Consider the following 16,319-nt stretch of genomic DNA (forward strand, 5'->3'; position numbering starts at 1 on the left):
CGGCAGGTGATGCAGTTATTTTCCTAAAACACAACTTTTAAACTTGCAGCCCTGTGTCAAATTAGCGTGGCCTAGAGTACCCATGCCCTAGCATTGCGACGCCCATCCGTCCCTCCTCCCTGCCCTCCAACATTTTTCCTATTCCTCACTTGTCTGAACACTGCACAGGTGCCTTAACGATCCAGCTAATGCGCAGTATTTACACAGGTGATGAATAGGAGAAAATGTTCCAGGGGCATTCCTAATAATGAGGAGGGTGGGGAGCAGGGACGGAGGGGTGTCGCAATCCTAGGACATGGGTTCTCTAGGCCACGCCAATCTGACACAGGGCTGCAAGTTTAAAAGTTGTTTTTTAGCACAATACCTGCATCACCTGCCGAACAGACCCCAGGACAGATCTTAGATTAAAAGCAGCTATCCAAAGGTACAAGAGGATTGGGGGGGGGGGGGGGGTCAGATTGTGGGTACAGAGTCGCTTTAATACAGCAGTGATCGATAAGATAATTGCTTTTATAGTGTGGTCTACAGCAGACCAGATACATCGATCGTCCTTGCGACTTTGAGTCCTGGCTCGGTAAGGAGGGGATTGGGGGGGGGGGAGATTTTGTGAAACTATATACATACTCTTTGCAATAACATTGATGCTAAGCCCCTGCAACCAAGAGTGTGTGCTCCTGGCTATTTTTCTATGTATCTGTGCATGTCCTAGTGAAGTATATTGTGTATTTTATGGGTTTTACTAATTGAGTTAAATTATTAATAAAGACATTTTTGTACAATATGCTTTTGTTAATTATTATGTAGGCTGTGTATTTGGGATTTTGTGGATTAACTATTTCACTATTGGAGAGGTTTTTTGCTAGAATATTGGGTGTGTCTTTTAATAGATTGGACAATTACCCACGCTACGGTATATAATACGTTTATTTACTACATCATTTTTATGTGTTTTATTTATAAAATGGAAGGGGGGTGTGATTTGACTTATTGGGGGAGGGGCTTTGGCACATTTTTAAAAACTAGGGGACTTTTACATGCATGCCACAGGCAGGCTCTATCAGGCGACTGAAGACCTGATTGCAGGAAGGTAAGGGAGGAAGGTAAGACACCTCTGGCAGTCAGGTCGCACGATTGGGACCACAGAAGACACACTGCGGGTGTCCCGATCGGTAAGTGACATGAGCTGCTCGTCACTTACACTAAAATGGCACGATAGCTGCATTTCAGCTGGTGTTACTGGCGGGCGACCAAACTCAGGGACTCCTCCATTGATCAGGTGATGATATTCCAGTGACCTGGCTTTGGATAGTATATTTAAAACTATACACTCCAACTGAAAGTTTAAACATTTTGGAAAAGGTACTAAGTAACAATCAATATCTTTGCAAATGAATACAGACAGGCATAAAACAATTAATTCATAACCATTTCCATATTTTATTGTGGATCATCTTGACACAGTTACAGCAGCTTTTGCAGTACCTTTTCTCTGCCCTCCTTAAGGGAATGTGAATAGCAAATTTAACACATACAGACTGAAAACTTCAAGAATCACCAAACATGAATCTAGAGAAAAGGATATTCTACATGCGGATATAATAGAGGGAAGGCTGGATCAAAAAACAAGAATGTTTTATTTGACAGAGTTTCTCTGAGATATATCTGAGACCAAGAAATACGGTGGGGAAGGCCAGGACATACAACACACCAAAGGCAGTGCAAAGGAGTATGATATGTAACAGGGAGAATTTCACAAACATTATATGTGGGTACATAAAAATAAGGTAAACCTACTTACAAATTGTAGGCAACAAAATGATTATTATACAACACAGCAGATGACTATTAATGTCTCTGGGGTATACATTTTAGAAATGTGATTTTTTTTCTCTTATGGCCTTGGCAATGTGTCAAATCTCTTCAGAGGCTTTATTCTAGTAGGTCTGTGTAAACTATTGTAAATGTAGCATAAAAATATAATCCAGAAAGATGTTGCTATGTTCCCACCATATTACACTTGGTACAGAGAACAGGTTTAGTGTTTAGAGTGGTGCAGTGTGTTTAAATTCTTATTCAAATGCATTTAAACTTACTTTTTTTTTTTTTTAAATATCTCCCATAAGGAACTTTGCTGATAGTGATTACATGGGGTTCCAGAGTTCTAAAAGAAAAATCCCTGGCAGGACCAGCATGTATTGCCAAACTAAAGGTTACAGGCCATGTATGCAATCAATAATAAGTAACTTTATTTTCTAACCGTATCATACAATTTTCTAACCGTATCATACAATTTTGTACAGAATAGTCGTACTGTCTCTTAACATTGCAGTCCTTTCCAGTAGATAGATCAGCTTCACTTAGGGTTATACATAATTTTACACACTTGCCTATTTTAGGAACTTACATTAAGGCACCACCAATTATTTTCCAAGGTCCTCGCATGATTTAGGAGAAAACAACTTTTACCTTCACATCTGAAGTATGATATATAGGTTTCTATGAAGGTAAAAGCTGTTACAGATCTGTAAGTAATCAGGCAGACTTTAAAGCACACATTTCGGACTTGTGTATAAGAGAACCAAAATGAGTGAAGACACACAATAGGGCAAAAAAGGAAACAAAAAAGCAAGAACACACACATATAAGACACTCTAGATAAACAAAACATGGAATTTCCAGTTTCATAATTTATGTTAAGGAATGTCTTGCTGGCCAAGAAAACAAAAAGACCCCCCCAAAAAACTTATGATCCCATGTAAGACGGTGATAATAAGATAAGTCAAAAAAGTAAGATGGAGAATGGTCTTGCTGTTGGTACAAGCAGTTCATGCATAACTGCAAACAAGGCAAAAAATTGTGTTTCATCACCCTCATGCTATGCTGGACAGCTGTACTGTACGTAAAGAAAATTATATACTTATTTGTTTAGTAATCTGCTAGATAGATACTGTGTAAACCACAGCATATGTTGCATATATGTTCATCTTAACACAAGGAGGGATAAATATAAGCCCAATGTTAGCAAATCTAAGTTCCAATAATAAAAGTGGCAGAAGAATCCAACTAGATTCATTAGATTACAATATACCATTTTGGCAGTATATATGAATTTGTCATGTGACAATCAATAAAACAGCTGTGTAACTGCTGCACTGGGAAATTTATGGGATGAATGATGTTAAAAAAAAAAAAGACAATAAGGGCCAGCATTTGATAATAAAATTAAGCACACTAAAAAAGTTTTCACTTCCAGAGAACAGTAAAATTGGGCCTCCTGCAACAATGAGAGACTCGAACATGCAGTTGTCTGCCAGCTTTTCACTTTCAGTTCTGTCTTAGTGCACCTTGCAGGAGAAGCAGAGAGGAGGTGGGGTTAAAACGAGAGGAAAGGCTTCCCTCTTGTTCAGGATTCTGATAGGGTTGCTTTGATCTCACTGAGAAGGCTGCTGAGGAGAGCTGCTTCACTGCATTTTCCATCTATGGATATGGACTTGTCACCCTTTTAAAAACAAAAAAGAAAAAATATATTTTAAATATTCCCTTAGTATCTTTTATCTTCTGGGAAGTGTCAGATATGGAGGCATCTATTTGTAGCATTCCTAATAATTCCTGCAGTTAACATGGGAGATCCTAAATTGAATGAATACAGATTTTGTTGTTCACACCATTAACACATTAATGCATATTATATGTACACACACACATATACAGATAGATAGATAGATAGATAGATAGATAGATAGATAGATAGATAGATAGATAGATAGATAGATATTATAAATAAAATACTTACTTTTTTCACCAGTAAGCATGTGTGATGTCCCTGGATTGACCGGCTGTACATAGATGCACAAGAATCAACTCGCTCAACCACTAAAATGTAAAGCAGCAGAATTTAACAAGAGTTCTAATGCTCAGTTTAAAGTGGTAGTCTTTAGGGTAAAAACATTTTCATATAAGGCTGGGGTGGTGGAAAAATAAGAAAGTAGTAACACTTGCCGAACTCAAGCCCCTGGATCTGCCATACCAAAGCTGTAGTTATTACTGCTCTATTTTTTAGACTACCTTTTTAAAATACACTAACCACATATAATTTTTTATCCCTAAGACAACCCCTTTGATCCCAGATGTAATGGTATTAAATGTAAATATTACCCACCTGTAAAGTGGTGATAAAAGCAAATTTTTGCTAAGAGATGATGAAATGACAGACTTGTATTTTCCACTTTTAGGGAACTCATTTTAAGGTCTCCTGATTCCAAGAGCTTGGCAAAAGCATCACTGTTACCAGAGAACAATGTATTAGTATGGACAATTTAATCACAACAGATTTGTTATGTTGTTGTTTCTTACAAATAAACTGGTTTCAGAAAGTGCCAGAGATTTGTAATTTACTTCTATTAAAAAAAATCTTCCAGTACTTGCTGCTATATGTCCTACAAATATATGTATATAACATACAGCAGCTGATAAGTACTTGGATGACTTGATTTTTTTAATAGAAGTAAATTACAAATCTCTGGCACTTTCTGAAACCAGTTTATTTTAAAGAAAAAAAAATTTCGGGCTTTTCACCCTCTCTTTTGCACTATTGTTTTGAGCTCCTTGTGTTTAAAAGGCCATATCACTTTCATTTTTTACCTACAGACGCACATGAGACTTATTGCGAAACCAATTGTACTTTGTAATGACAGACTTAATTTTTCCATAAAAAATGCTGCAAAGCTGGGAAAAACCCTGGGGTAAAACTGACAATTATTTACGTTCCTCAAGTCAGTATGATTACAATAGACAACTTATATAACGTATTTTGTCTGCTTTAAAAAAAATTGCTTATAAAACGCTTTTATTTTTTGGTCTATAGGGCTGTTTGAGGTGTCATTTTTTTGTGCTATGATCTTTACTTTCTATTGGTCGCTTGCTTGCGTATATTACAATATTTTCTGGATTTGCTGTGACCAAAAATCTGTGAATTACTGTGAAAGATCAAGAACGAGATAACTGAATAGTTTGGGGCGATTATCGACGTGGTCCTTATCTGATTAACATTAATGCTATTTCCACATAGTGGTTATACAGCAACAAGCAATTATTTGGCTTAGTAATATTCTGTAACAGTAGTATTATTGTACACTTCAACTTCTTGTTGAATTTTTTTTTATTCAGCTATGCTCTAGCAAAACCCATTTTTTTCAAGTCAACTTTAGAGCTGGAGATATTTAACCCCTTCATGACTGAGGTCATTGGTGCCTGGATGTCTGGGTCAAATTAATGCAATGTTCCTCCCCGCCTTCTAAGAGCCATAGCGCTTTTTTCTCCCCACCTACATGGCTGGTTGGGGTGTCATTTTTTTGTACCATGATCTTTTTATTTGTATATTGGTGTAAGAGAAAAATTTAGATTGTTTTATTTTTTTATTTTTCTAATATAAAAAAGGGGGTGTTTTTTTCACGCTGTTCACTATGCGGAAACTATATTTTTACATTTTAATAGATCATTAATAGGCATTTTTATTAGTGTTTTAAAACTATTTTAACACATTTTGCATTGCATATATAAGTCCCATAGCATTCAACAGTATTATCAGCGATCTGCACATAGAGTCTGCCTGAGAGCAGACTTTATGAACAGATCGCTGATCTGACAGGACGGAAGTAAGTGGCTTACCCCCGCCTGCCGATACAAGTGATTGGGACCCCTGCAGCCATGCCTTGTCCTATCGCAGTGCATAGCTGCATTTAAGGGGGGGGGGGGTAATGACTGGCAGCTGCGGGACTGCGGCTGCCTGTCATTCCCGGGTCTTAGAACAGTAATGTCTGCAGGGCCGATCGTATTGAAACAGTCCTGCACACATTAAAACCCCAACACATTAAAGAGAATTTATTGCTTACAATTTTTTTTACCAGCTGCTGGCAAGTGATCTGTACAAAACAGAGGCCTAAATAAAACTGCAAGATTTCAAGATTTCAAAAAAGATTGTAAAATAAAAATAAAAAAATCTTAAAAAATACATGTTAAACATAAAAATTTGATTTAGGGAGGTTTTCCAGGTAAAACATAATGAACAACCTGTTGCTAACACCCGCACTTCTCCATGAATGATGCCAGAAACAGTTGGCTCTGTTCACTGCTTGGCAGTGGTGATGTGTAACTGTGGCTCAGCACCTGTTCAAGTGAATGGCAGCTGAGGTGCAGTAACTAGGTCTGGCTACTACAGATAAACAGAGACAACCATTTCTGGCCCTGTTCATTGCAAATCCCAAATAGCCCAGAAACCCCATTTAAACAGGTTATTTTTTAATATGTTAATAAAAAATTTTTTTTATCCTACCTGTAACAAGGGGTCATAATTAAATAGGAGGAACAGCTGAAACTGATTTTGAAATCTAACTTTTCATGGGAAGAGCCTTCATCATCCTTAGGTAGAAACACACACACACAAAAAGTGTTAGCAAGCAAAGCAATTGCTTTGGAGAACATAATTTATTTTTTTAATTGGAAATACAAAATTCTGCTCTTTGGAAATGGACCAGAGCATACCAATATTATCTACAGCATGAAGATGTCTACTCAGTCACAGAAATACATACTACTTAAAGTGACATTGTCCCCCCCCCCTTTTTGCATTATGACTTCTCTACACAGGTGTAAAGGGTACATTTAGCAGTTTTCATACCTTATTTTATATCTTACGCCATGGTGCTTGTTCCAGTAAAAGCGATCTATTATCATTTGCAGATTGTGCTATCTGGGCGGAGCATAAGTCTTACATATACTACATTAAAACTAATAAACATATACTGCATGGTGTACTTTTTTTTTTTTTTTTTTTTACATGACCCCTTCCTGTGGAACAGAGGTCTATGCTATTCCATCCAGCAGAAATATGCAAAGCTCATAGGAAAAACACTGAAACAGAGGACAAAATTATAGTTGACTGGCCTCTATTGGGTCATTGGGGTCTATGGGTATGTTTGCTTTATGCATCGGGAATATACAGCAAACTGACAGCAAAGAGCCTAAAGGAATTAAACAGATTGCTAGAGGAAGAGTGACAGATTCACTACCTATAAAGTAACTTTACACAAACATTTATACTTTAAGATAAAATCCCCAGTGCTAAATAACCCAATACTAGATTTACATGAATATTCCAAAAAGTGCTGCAAACTGACGCTGTAACTGTCATAGTGAAATTAAACAGAACTTACCTTTACTATGAACGCCAACGTTCCTTTCAGCTTTTGGGGCATTACAATACTTTGGACAGTGAACACAAACTGAGCTTCATTTGAGACGCCTGGATTAAAGCATACAATCATCAGTCAATCATGTCTGTGCTTTCCTAAATCACTGTATAGTCACCCAAGTATAAAACTGGGAAGACTATTATTCAGATTTTATTCCATAACTCATGTTTATTTTAGCAAAGAACAACCTCAACAGGCCAATAGCCAACAGTAGGAAAGTGGGTGCCCACAGGATTAACACAGATGCTGCCACAAGATTTAAAAAAAAATTACCTGGAGGCAACTGAAAAGGAATAGGTATTCCATCATGTACAGAAGATCCTTCTGGCCTTTGCATTTTGGTATTTAAAGAGTCTAAAACATTAAGCTCCATATTTTTAAGGAAGCTTTGACTGTGGTTTTCTAAGATGATGGAGACTGTGACCTGACTTTCTTTCTGCAAATCTCCTTGAATGTCATACATCTGTAATTAGGACAAAGTTCAGACTATTACAAAAAGAAAAAATATTTGCAACAGTATTTACAAATATAAGACTGTCAACTGATTGTCAAAGGTGAAGAGATTTTTTTCAGTTTTATCATTGCTCAGATTTAGTGATTTATTTTTTCTTTTTGGATGACTTTGTCTTTGCCAACTGCATTTTTCCTTGGAAGGTGAGGTGCCACAGAAGTGATGCTGAGCCACAGCATGCACACTTCCTTCCCCACCGCTCACTGCCTTGACTAATAGACGCACAAGCTGGAGGCTCAGCCCTGTACATAAGTCAGTCATGACAGGAAGGGTGTGGGAGGAAAGGGGCATGCATGCTGTGGCGCAGCATCGCTTCTGTGGCAAACCTCACCTTCCAAGAAAAAAATGTAATTTTATGCCATCACCAAAGACAAATGTATCATTTGTTTTATCTCCCCTTCACCTATCTGCAGCTCTATACCTGGTACAAACGTGACAGATTCCCTTTCATTTCAGTACTAATGAGTACACTGTTGTGCTGGCAGTGTTCTGTAAAATAGGGACAAACTGCCATAGGTCCTGTTTCATTTTCATAGGTATGTGACCTAGTCAGTGATTTCCTATGGACATTGGACTTATGTATGCTCATTAGTATAATGAGTGCGAAGAGGAACAGTTTCAAATCATACTCTAGATGTACCAGCCTTAGGGTACTATTACACGAAGAAAGTACTTGGCCAACTACCGGCCCTTCTGGACGATAATCACTTTGTGTAATGGCCATTGCTGAAAGGCAACGTTCAGCAAACATCAACCATTTACCGATAACAATACAGGCCGCCCACTGGCCATCGCTCTGCTGTCAATTGCCCCCCCCCTCCCGCTTGCTGTCATCGCTGACAGTGAGTGGGGAACAAGGAGCAAACAAGCACAGACCTGACAGTTCGGCACTAAATACTAAAATAATCATGAATGTACAATTAGAAAAGCCAAGTGGAAATAGAAGCGTGCTCTTCCCAGATGGGACATGTGATTTAAAGTTTGTCAGTTCAAGTAATGCTTTTAATACCATTTTCATTGTCTTAATACAAATTTAGCACCATTTTACTTACCATTTTAATATATTTGTTTTCAGCTAAAAGCTGGTAACTGGACATTGGCTATAAAAAAAAAATATATATAAAAATGAAAATTACCCCATGCACTATTGTAAGAACAACAGATTCAAGATAATTAGAATAATCCTTTAGGTTATGCTATATATCGGTCCATATATCCTTACTGGTAAAGGCTCGTCTTCATCTAATGTCCCATTATGAACAGACTCTGAATGATCATCCTCATGAGATTCATTGTGGTGATGATGATGATGGTGGTAGTGGTGGTGTTTCTTCTTTCGAGATTTCTTATCCTCCTTTGGGTCATCCTTTTCCTTCTTGTGTTTTTTCTTGTGTCGATGAGATTTCTACCAAATGACAAATATATACAATATTATCTAATCACTTATCTAATACACACCACTATTTTAAAAGTATTCATGAGAAAACATTGTATATTACTGATCTGTGAACAGTTCAGCATCCAGCCCAGCAAATATATTCAGCTGTACACTGTTAAGGCAGCTCAGATTACTGGTGATGCTGAATGTATACATTTAGATTCTGTCAGAAACATATACATTGGGGAGTATACAGTTACAGTTGTAAAATAGAAAGGGAAAAAAAAAGACAGTAATGAGACAAAGGAAAAAAAATACTAAATTATTGTATTATATTGTAATAATGTCTTTCTATTCAAACATATGCTATCCTGATACCTCACAGTATATCAAAACAAATGAGTACAGACACCAGGATTAGAGTGTGTGCACAGATGAATAGTGAGAGCTAGGGCAGAAGTGTGTGTTATAGTAAGAGAGAAGCAGACTGCTGAAACTGATTGGCTGCTATATACAGCACTATGGATCAGGACAGCTCTGTCTCTGTCAGGAGCTGAGAGGGCATAGGCAAAGGAATGGGAGGAGCCTGCACACAGCTACAGCTAGGCGAGGGCGGAGCCTGCACACAGCTACAGCTAGGCGAGGGCGGAGCCTGCACACAGCTACAGCAAGGCGAGGGCGGAGCCTGCACACAGCTACAGCTAGGCGAGGGCGGAGCCTGCACACAGCTACAGCAAGGCGAGGGCGGAGCCTGCACACAGCTACAGCAAGGCGAGGGCGGAGCCTGCACACAGCTACAGCAAGGCGAGGGCGGAGCCTGCACACAGCTACAGCAAGGCGAGGGCGGAGCCTGCACACAGCTACAGCAAGGCGAGGGCGGAGCCTGCACACAGCTACAGGGCTGTCCAGCATGTGAATATAACGTGACAATGATAACCTTTTCTGGTTCTTCCTGGTTCCTTTCCTCTTCTGCTTTTGGGAGCTCCTCTGGCTCTTCCCCAGTCGTAATTACTTCTTGTAGGCTCTGGTTGGATTGGTTCTGTTAGGGAAAAGCTGCTCTTATATTCAGGAAATACTACATATACAGTATGGTGTGCGAATAGTAATATCATGTTACAACACAAAGATGGCATTCATTTCAAGCATATTTCAAAAACTCTGAAAAAGAAATTTAGGTGTGACTGTGCTAAACCTATATATTTATTGATACATTCCGTTTTGCAAGCCTGGGGCATGTCATGTCTGATATGCTAGGAATCAGAATGGTGAGAGATGAATTCTGAAAAAGGGGCTGGGGCCTGTATCTTTGCTGGTGCACCTGGAAAGTATCTTTTTGATACTGTCAGGAATGTCCCCTTGATGGCTGAGGGGGAGGCCACATGTGTAATGAAGCTCTGCTAATTTACTTCTATTAAAAAAAATCTCCAGTCTTCCAGTACTTATCAGTTGCTGTATGTCCTACAGGAAGTGGTGTATTCTTTCCAGTATGACACATTTCCCTGGATACCACCTCTGACAGGAACTGTTCAGAGCAGTAGCAAATCACCACAGAAAACCATTCCTGCTCTCCAGACTGGAATACACCACTTCCTGCAGGACATACAGCAGCTGATGGAAGACTTGAGATAGATTTAATAGAAGTAAATTACAAATCTTAAATGGCACTTTCTGGCATCAGTTGAATTAAAAAGAATACATTTTACTGAACTGCCCCTTTAATCAATGGGGATAAAATTGCGCTTGTTTTAGTAAAGTTGTAACAAAGGGGTATGTGCTAGTCACCCACAGTCTACAGCAAGGATGTCTAACTCAGCTTTAGCTGTCCAGGCATGATGGGAATTGTAGTTTTAAAACAGCTGGAGGGCCTGAGTTTGACACTTTCTGGTCTACAGAATAAGATATAGTCCTCAGAACACTAGTATCTAAAAAAACAAAAAAGAGGAGAGGAAAAAGTAATTACTCCATATAGTGAGAATACAGACACTTGCCATCTTCTCACACATGGAGCATTATTTTGTCAATTCTTATGATCTAAATAGTCATGAAGCTCTGCAAGCCACACAAAAATAGTCCAATGTACTTCAACAATACAGAAAGGAGCGGGTTGTGACATCAGCTTGATAGATGCGATTTAATAAAACCAGGTCCCATTTTGGAAGGGGAGATGGAAGATGCAAAGAGTGAAAACTGTGTGAGCTGTGTAAGCACAAAGCTGCAGGTTCAGAACTAGAGGAAGGAAACTGAAATGAAAATGGCACGTATAAAAATAAAATGTTAATTACCAGGATTGGGGGGGGGGGATAATTCAACATGTATTTGACTGAATGGAATACTACTGGGGCTATCAAAATGCACCGGCCTTGAAGAAGGTTATTTATTGTAAAATGTCTGCTACTTTGCATCCTGTGACCTGGTTTTATTAAATGACATCAAATTGATGTCGACCAACTGTTCATTTCTACACTGTGGAAATAAATTGGACTCTCTGTGTTGAATTTGTAGGATCTAGATCGTAACAATTGAAAAAAATTGTGTTACACATGTGTCCATATGCTTGCTATATGGAATAATAATTTTTTCCTCTCATTTTTGTTTTGTGTTTTAAGTACTATATCATATTCAGTGAACTATTTATTAAAAAGGTCAAGGAGGGGTGTGGGGGTGTTACTAATTTATTATATATATATATATATCACTGGTATATTGTGTATTTCCCATCTCTTGGCCGATTTGCAAAGTAATAAAATAATCATCCTCGCTCTCTGTTGCCGTTCTCCTTAACCCTTTAAGTGCTGAGCCAAGTTTTGCCTTTACTTTTTCCTCCTCATGTTTAAAAGGTCATAGTGCTTGCAATTTGTCACCTACAGACCCACATGTGCCCTTATTGTTTGTGACACCAATTGTACTTTGCAACAGCAGATTTCATTTTACCATAAAATATGTTGTGAAACCAGGAAAAATTATTAGCTCTGTGAAACTGAAATAAAAAGACCAATTTTTTCATTTCTGGGGGTTCCAGATTACACCATTCACCCTATGTAAAACTAACATGTCTATGTTCCTCAAGTTAGTACAATTACAACGATAATCAACTTATATTTTATCCGAAATAAAATAGTTTAAAAAAATTCTTAAAATAGCTCTATTACTATCCTTATAAGGCTTTTATTTTTTGGTCTATACCCCCTATGCTTAAGCTATGCTTCCCATACTTATTAGCTCCTATACGTCCTGCAGTAAATAATGTTTTATTTTCAGTCTGACACGCTGCTCTCTGCTGACATCTCTGGCCGAGATAAGACCTCTGTCTCAGTTTTATATGGGAGTGGCGTTCAGCTGCGCCCACTAATAGCCACGGTCCACAGCTGCTGATAGCAATGACGTACGGGTATCTCATCGGACCTTAAAGGGGTTGTCCGGCGCTAAAAAATTATTCACAGAATAACACACATTACAAAGTTATACAACTTTGTAATGTATGTTATGTCTGTGAATGGCCCCCTTCCCCGTGTCCCACCACCCCCACCCATGTACCCGGAAGTGTGGTGCGCTATACTCACCTGTCACGTGCCGACCACGGTCTCCGATCCTCAGCAGTGACGTCTTCTTCGGGCGGGCGGCGGATCTTCCCGAGTGCCGGCCGCCCTCTGCAGCGTCATCCGAAGCTCAGCCGCGATTGGCTGAGCATAACTGTGCTCAGCCAATCGCAGCTGAGCAGCTGATGACATGGCCGCGTCATCCTGGATGAAGTAAATTTTCTTACCTTGATCCTTTTTTTGTGAACTTTGTAGTTTATTAGTAACGTAATTGAGGCAATTTAGTGCACTGGGAGCGAGACTACCACCCTCAGTGCACCGACTGGCTTGCCTCTTCTCATGAATATTGGGGCTGTGCTCTAAAGTGAATTCGCTCATAACTGCAGAGCGCCAGATAAATATTTCTCAGAAGGGGTGGAAATGTCGGGGTAAAATGGTGTATTGCACCTGCTCACAACAAAGTAGAACTCTAAGGTATGTTTAATTTGATCAGGGAGCTGAAAGGGCAAACATTTTGACACTTCTCCAATTACAACAAACCTGTTCCTGTGGTGGCATCTGAGAGCTAGCAAGCCAGAAATCCATGTCCTGTCAAAATTGATTTAAAAGAAAAAACACTATAAGGACATGAATAGATAACATATAAATGTGATTGATATATAGGTATCATTCATCTACACGCCAAGTAAAAACACTTAGCTCTGAACCTTACTTTAGTAATGAAAAGTACACAAATAGACAGTCTCATTGTACTTACATCTGCTGGAGTTGTTTTCTGTGATTTTGCCTCTTCATCCTTTACCTCTGCTTCATCTTCCCTGGCTTCCTTGGTGGTAGATTTTTTGCGTTTAGTCTTTTCTTCTTTCTCTTTACTTTTCTGTCAGAAGGATAAAAAACACACTTAAAATGATGCCTTGTGTACAACAGAAGAAAATACTCTAAGTATATGAAGTAAGGATGCAAAGGAGGGACTACATCACATGTCCTGCTAGCACAGCTGGATTTGTGGACAACCTACTGTATATTAGGACAGCAAGGTTAAGACATGTTGGATTTTAACATATGGATCCTACATATGGACCCTCAGGGATAAACGTCGTTATAAGGTCTGTCTAAAAATGTCTATTTGGATGACACACATTTTAAAAGGGATATAGTAAACACGTTACCCAACTAACACTTTGCCTACTGCTTCTCCAATGATTATAAACTGTAAATTATAAGAAGAGGGGAGGCAACATGAACAGAGGTTAGTATGGCTAACCACCTTCTTATCTTTCTTCTTCACTCTGTCAGACTCGGGTTGTTTTTTCTCCTTCTTGCTCGGCTTTTTAACTTTTTGCTCTAATGTGGAGGCATCATTTTCAGGAGATTTTAGGTCATCTGTATTTCGGTGCCTTTGAACTGGAAGTTTCTCTGTATCAGCTAAAGGCCTAGAAAACAAAGACTATGTTACTGACATTGCATCAGTTTTACTATCAAAAATGAGATCTTAATCTGTAGGTACCATAGCACAGTTTGATCTCAATAGGTCACTTTTAATTCGCTATTTGTCTCATTCACAATTGAGATTGAGCGAGAGAACTGCTGCTCTGCATAGAGCTTGCAGTGGTAGGAGGTGAAGAAGTGCACACCCCGGGTGTGTTTCTCAGCATAACCAAAATCTTTTGCTGCCCCAGTCCCGGGCTTCTTTCTGTGGAGAGGTGGGTAATGTGCCTACCGCTCCAAAGTCAGGGAAACAAAAAAATGAGGATGAAGGGGCAGTCTCCAGTGCCATCACAGGGCAAGGGGGAAAACATAAATGACTAACTGGTAATTGCTTTCCCTTGAAGCCCATGATGGCACCCCGCCTACAACCCACCCATGTGTGCACACACACACACACATCTTTATTTCATGTTCACGTAGGATTTATTATTAATTCATCTTCTTAACGTTAAATTTTAAAAAAATTACAAAAAAAAATTCTCTAGAAAAAAAAAAAAAAAAAAAAAAAAAAGGTCCTAGGTCCTTGCTGATGAACTGCGGATGAAAGGCACAGTCTCTTCTTTTGTGGATCCAAGAACTGTTCCAGGGGATTACTACATGCAATCATTAGATTGTAACACTGGTCAATGCTATACCATTACATAGGTTTGATCAGTGTTATCTGCTATCTACTAATGAGAAGAAACGCTGAGCTGACTGAACAAATGTAGTTATGCGACCTCTGGAAGAATAATCTGGACCCCTGCAGTCAAACTGAGGGGATCCCAATAAGACAGTCTCACACTTAAACGCAGCGTTTAAAAGCGTTTAAAAGTTGTATAACTTTGTAATGTGTGTTATTCTGTGAATAATTCTTTACCGCCGCACTACCCCTTTAAGTTTGATATTTACATTTTAGACTTCAATAACACATTCCTAACTGTCCCAAACTAAGCGAACAAAGATCCAGCCCAAAAATATGTACACATAAAGGTCACGTACTTGTCTAAATCTATATCCAGTGCTCTGTAGGGATCATTTGGGTCTTTGTCGTCGTCATCACTGGGAAGGGCATTCTAAAATAAACAAAGTTAATAAAAAAAAAATTAGACAATATATTGTGCCTAAGGCCTAGTGTGAAAAAAAGAAGTAGAATTTATGCAGCCTACAGGAGGCACAATTGACCCGCACAATCGGGGGTCCCAAATCCTTTGTGACTGGAGTGGTAGAGCATCAGCATGACCACAGCTTCATTTACAGACAACAGGGCTGACAGTGATACAGCCATAAATACTATCTCTGATCAACTCACTGTGAATGAAGCAGCAGTCACACATAAGTACTAAAAGGTCCATTTACCTGGGGAATTAGGAGATTGCAATTCCCTTGATCAGTGGGGACCTCAATGATCATACATTACCTACCCTGAGGATAGGTGACAATGCTGACAGCGGACAACAAGATTTAATAAAGTTTTTTGCTTTTGCACAGTTCTGTAGATTTAGTCTCTATGATAAAAACTGCATGTGGTTATAATTATGTCTGCCCTGTATCTTAATTTCACTAGCAACTGACTGAAACTGAACTGATGGATCATAGTTCAGCAATACCCTAAACAAATTTGAAACAAGCAATTTGATTGTCTTAAAGCGTAACTGTAATTTTTTTTTATTGCAGAAATCAGTAGTATAAGCGATTTTAAGAAACTCTGTAACTATTTTTATCAGCCAAAAAAGCCTCCTTCTGTACTCAAGAAGCAATTTCCCAGCCTCCCCCCCCCCCTGACTTCTTATCTGTGCATTATCAGGTAAATCAGTCTTCATTACAGAGAAGCCAGTGAAGACGGCTCTGCTCTCTCCATTCTATCCTTATGGAGGGGGGAGGGGCCGAGGGAGATGAGGGAGCAGGAAGAGGTGACATGAAGGTCAGCTGTTTGTAGACTGTCTGGGCACCTAAAACGCTGGATTCAGGGGTCAAAAAGGTCAGTGCTTATCTATAAACTTACTGGGAGAAGATTGCAGGGTGTTGTGCTTTGCAAGACTGCTCCGTGCTCAGTCACTCCTAACAGCCCCTCCCCTCTCCATAGCCACATAATGGACACAGAAATCCTGCTTCTTCTGAAGTGAGGGGGGAGGCTGGGAGATTGCTTTTTCAGTACAGAAGGAAACTCTTTTGGT

At 39.1% G+C, this 16,319-nt stretch overlaps 1 protein-coding gene across 1 annotated transcript in view; it reads right to left on the bottom strand.

Moving 5' to 3' along the window:
• Positions 1–1,413: 1,413 nt before the first annotated feature.
• The window catches only part of AP3D1 (adaptor related protein complex 3 subunit delta 1), a 77,463-nt gene continuing 62,557 nt past the window's right edge, over positions 1,414–16,319 (bottom strand). Inside the window, exons 21-33 of the mRNA XM_069962497.1 lie at positions 15,145–15,218; positions 13,943–14,108; positions 13,433–13,552; positions 13,216–13,263; positions 10,077–10,178; positions 8,984–9,166; positions 8,814–8,861; positions 7,524–7,713; positions 7,212–7,300; positions 6,332–6,417; positions 4,160–4,281; positions 3,794–3,873; positions 1,414–3,499 (exon numbers count right to left, since the gene is read on the bottom strand). Of these exons, the coding sequence (XP_069818598.1) occupies positions 3,404–3,499; positions 3,794–3,873; positions 4,160–4,281; positions 6,332–6,417; positions 7,212–7,300; positions 7,524–7,713; positions 8,814–8,861; positions 8,984–9,166; positions 10,077–10,178; positions 13,216–13,263; positions 13,433–13,552; positions 13,943–14,108; positions 15,145–15,218 (1,404 nt within the window). The 3' untranslated portion in view covers positions 1,414–3,403. The remainder of the gene's footprint in view (positions 3,500–3,793; positions 3,874–4,159; positions 4,282–6,331; positions 6,418–7,211; positions 7,301–7,523; positions 7,714–8,813; positions 8,862–8,983; positions 9,167–10,076; positions 10,179–13,215; positions 13,264–13,432; positions 13,553–13,942; positions 14,109–15,144; positions 15,219–16,319) is intronic.

This window comes from Dendropsophus ebraccatus, chromosome 3, assembly GCF_027789765.1.
Source record: "Dendropsophus ebraccatus isolate aDenEbr1 chromosome 3, aDenEbr1.pat, whole genome shotgun sequence".
Classification (NCBI taxonomy): Eukaryota; Metazoa; Chordata; class Amphibia; order Anura; family Hylidae; genus Dendropsophus; species Dendropsophus ebraccatus.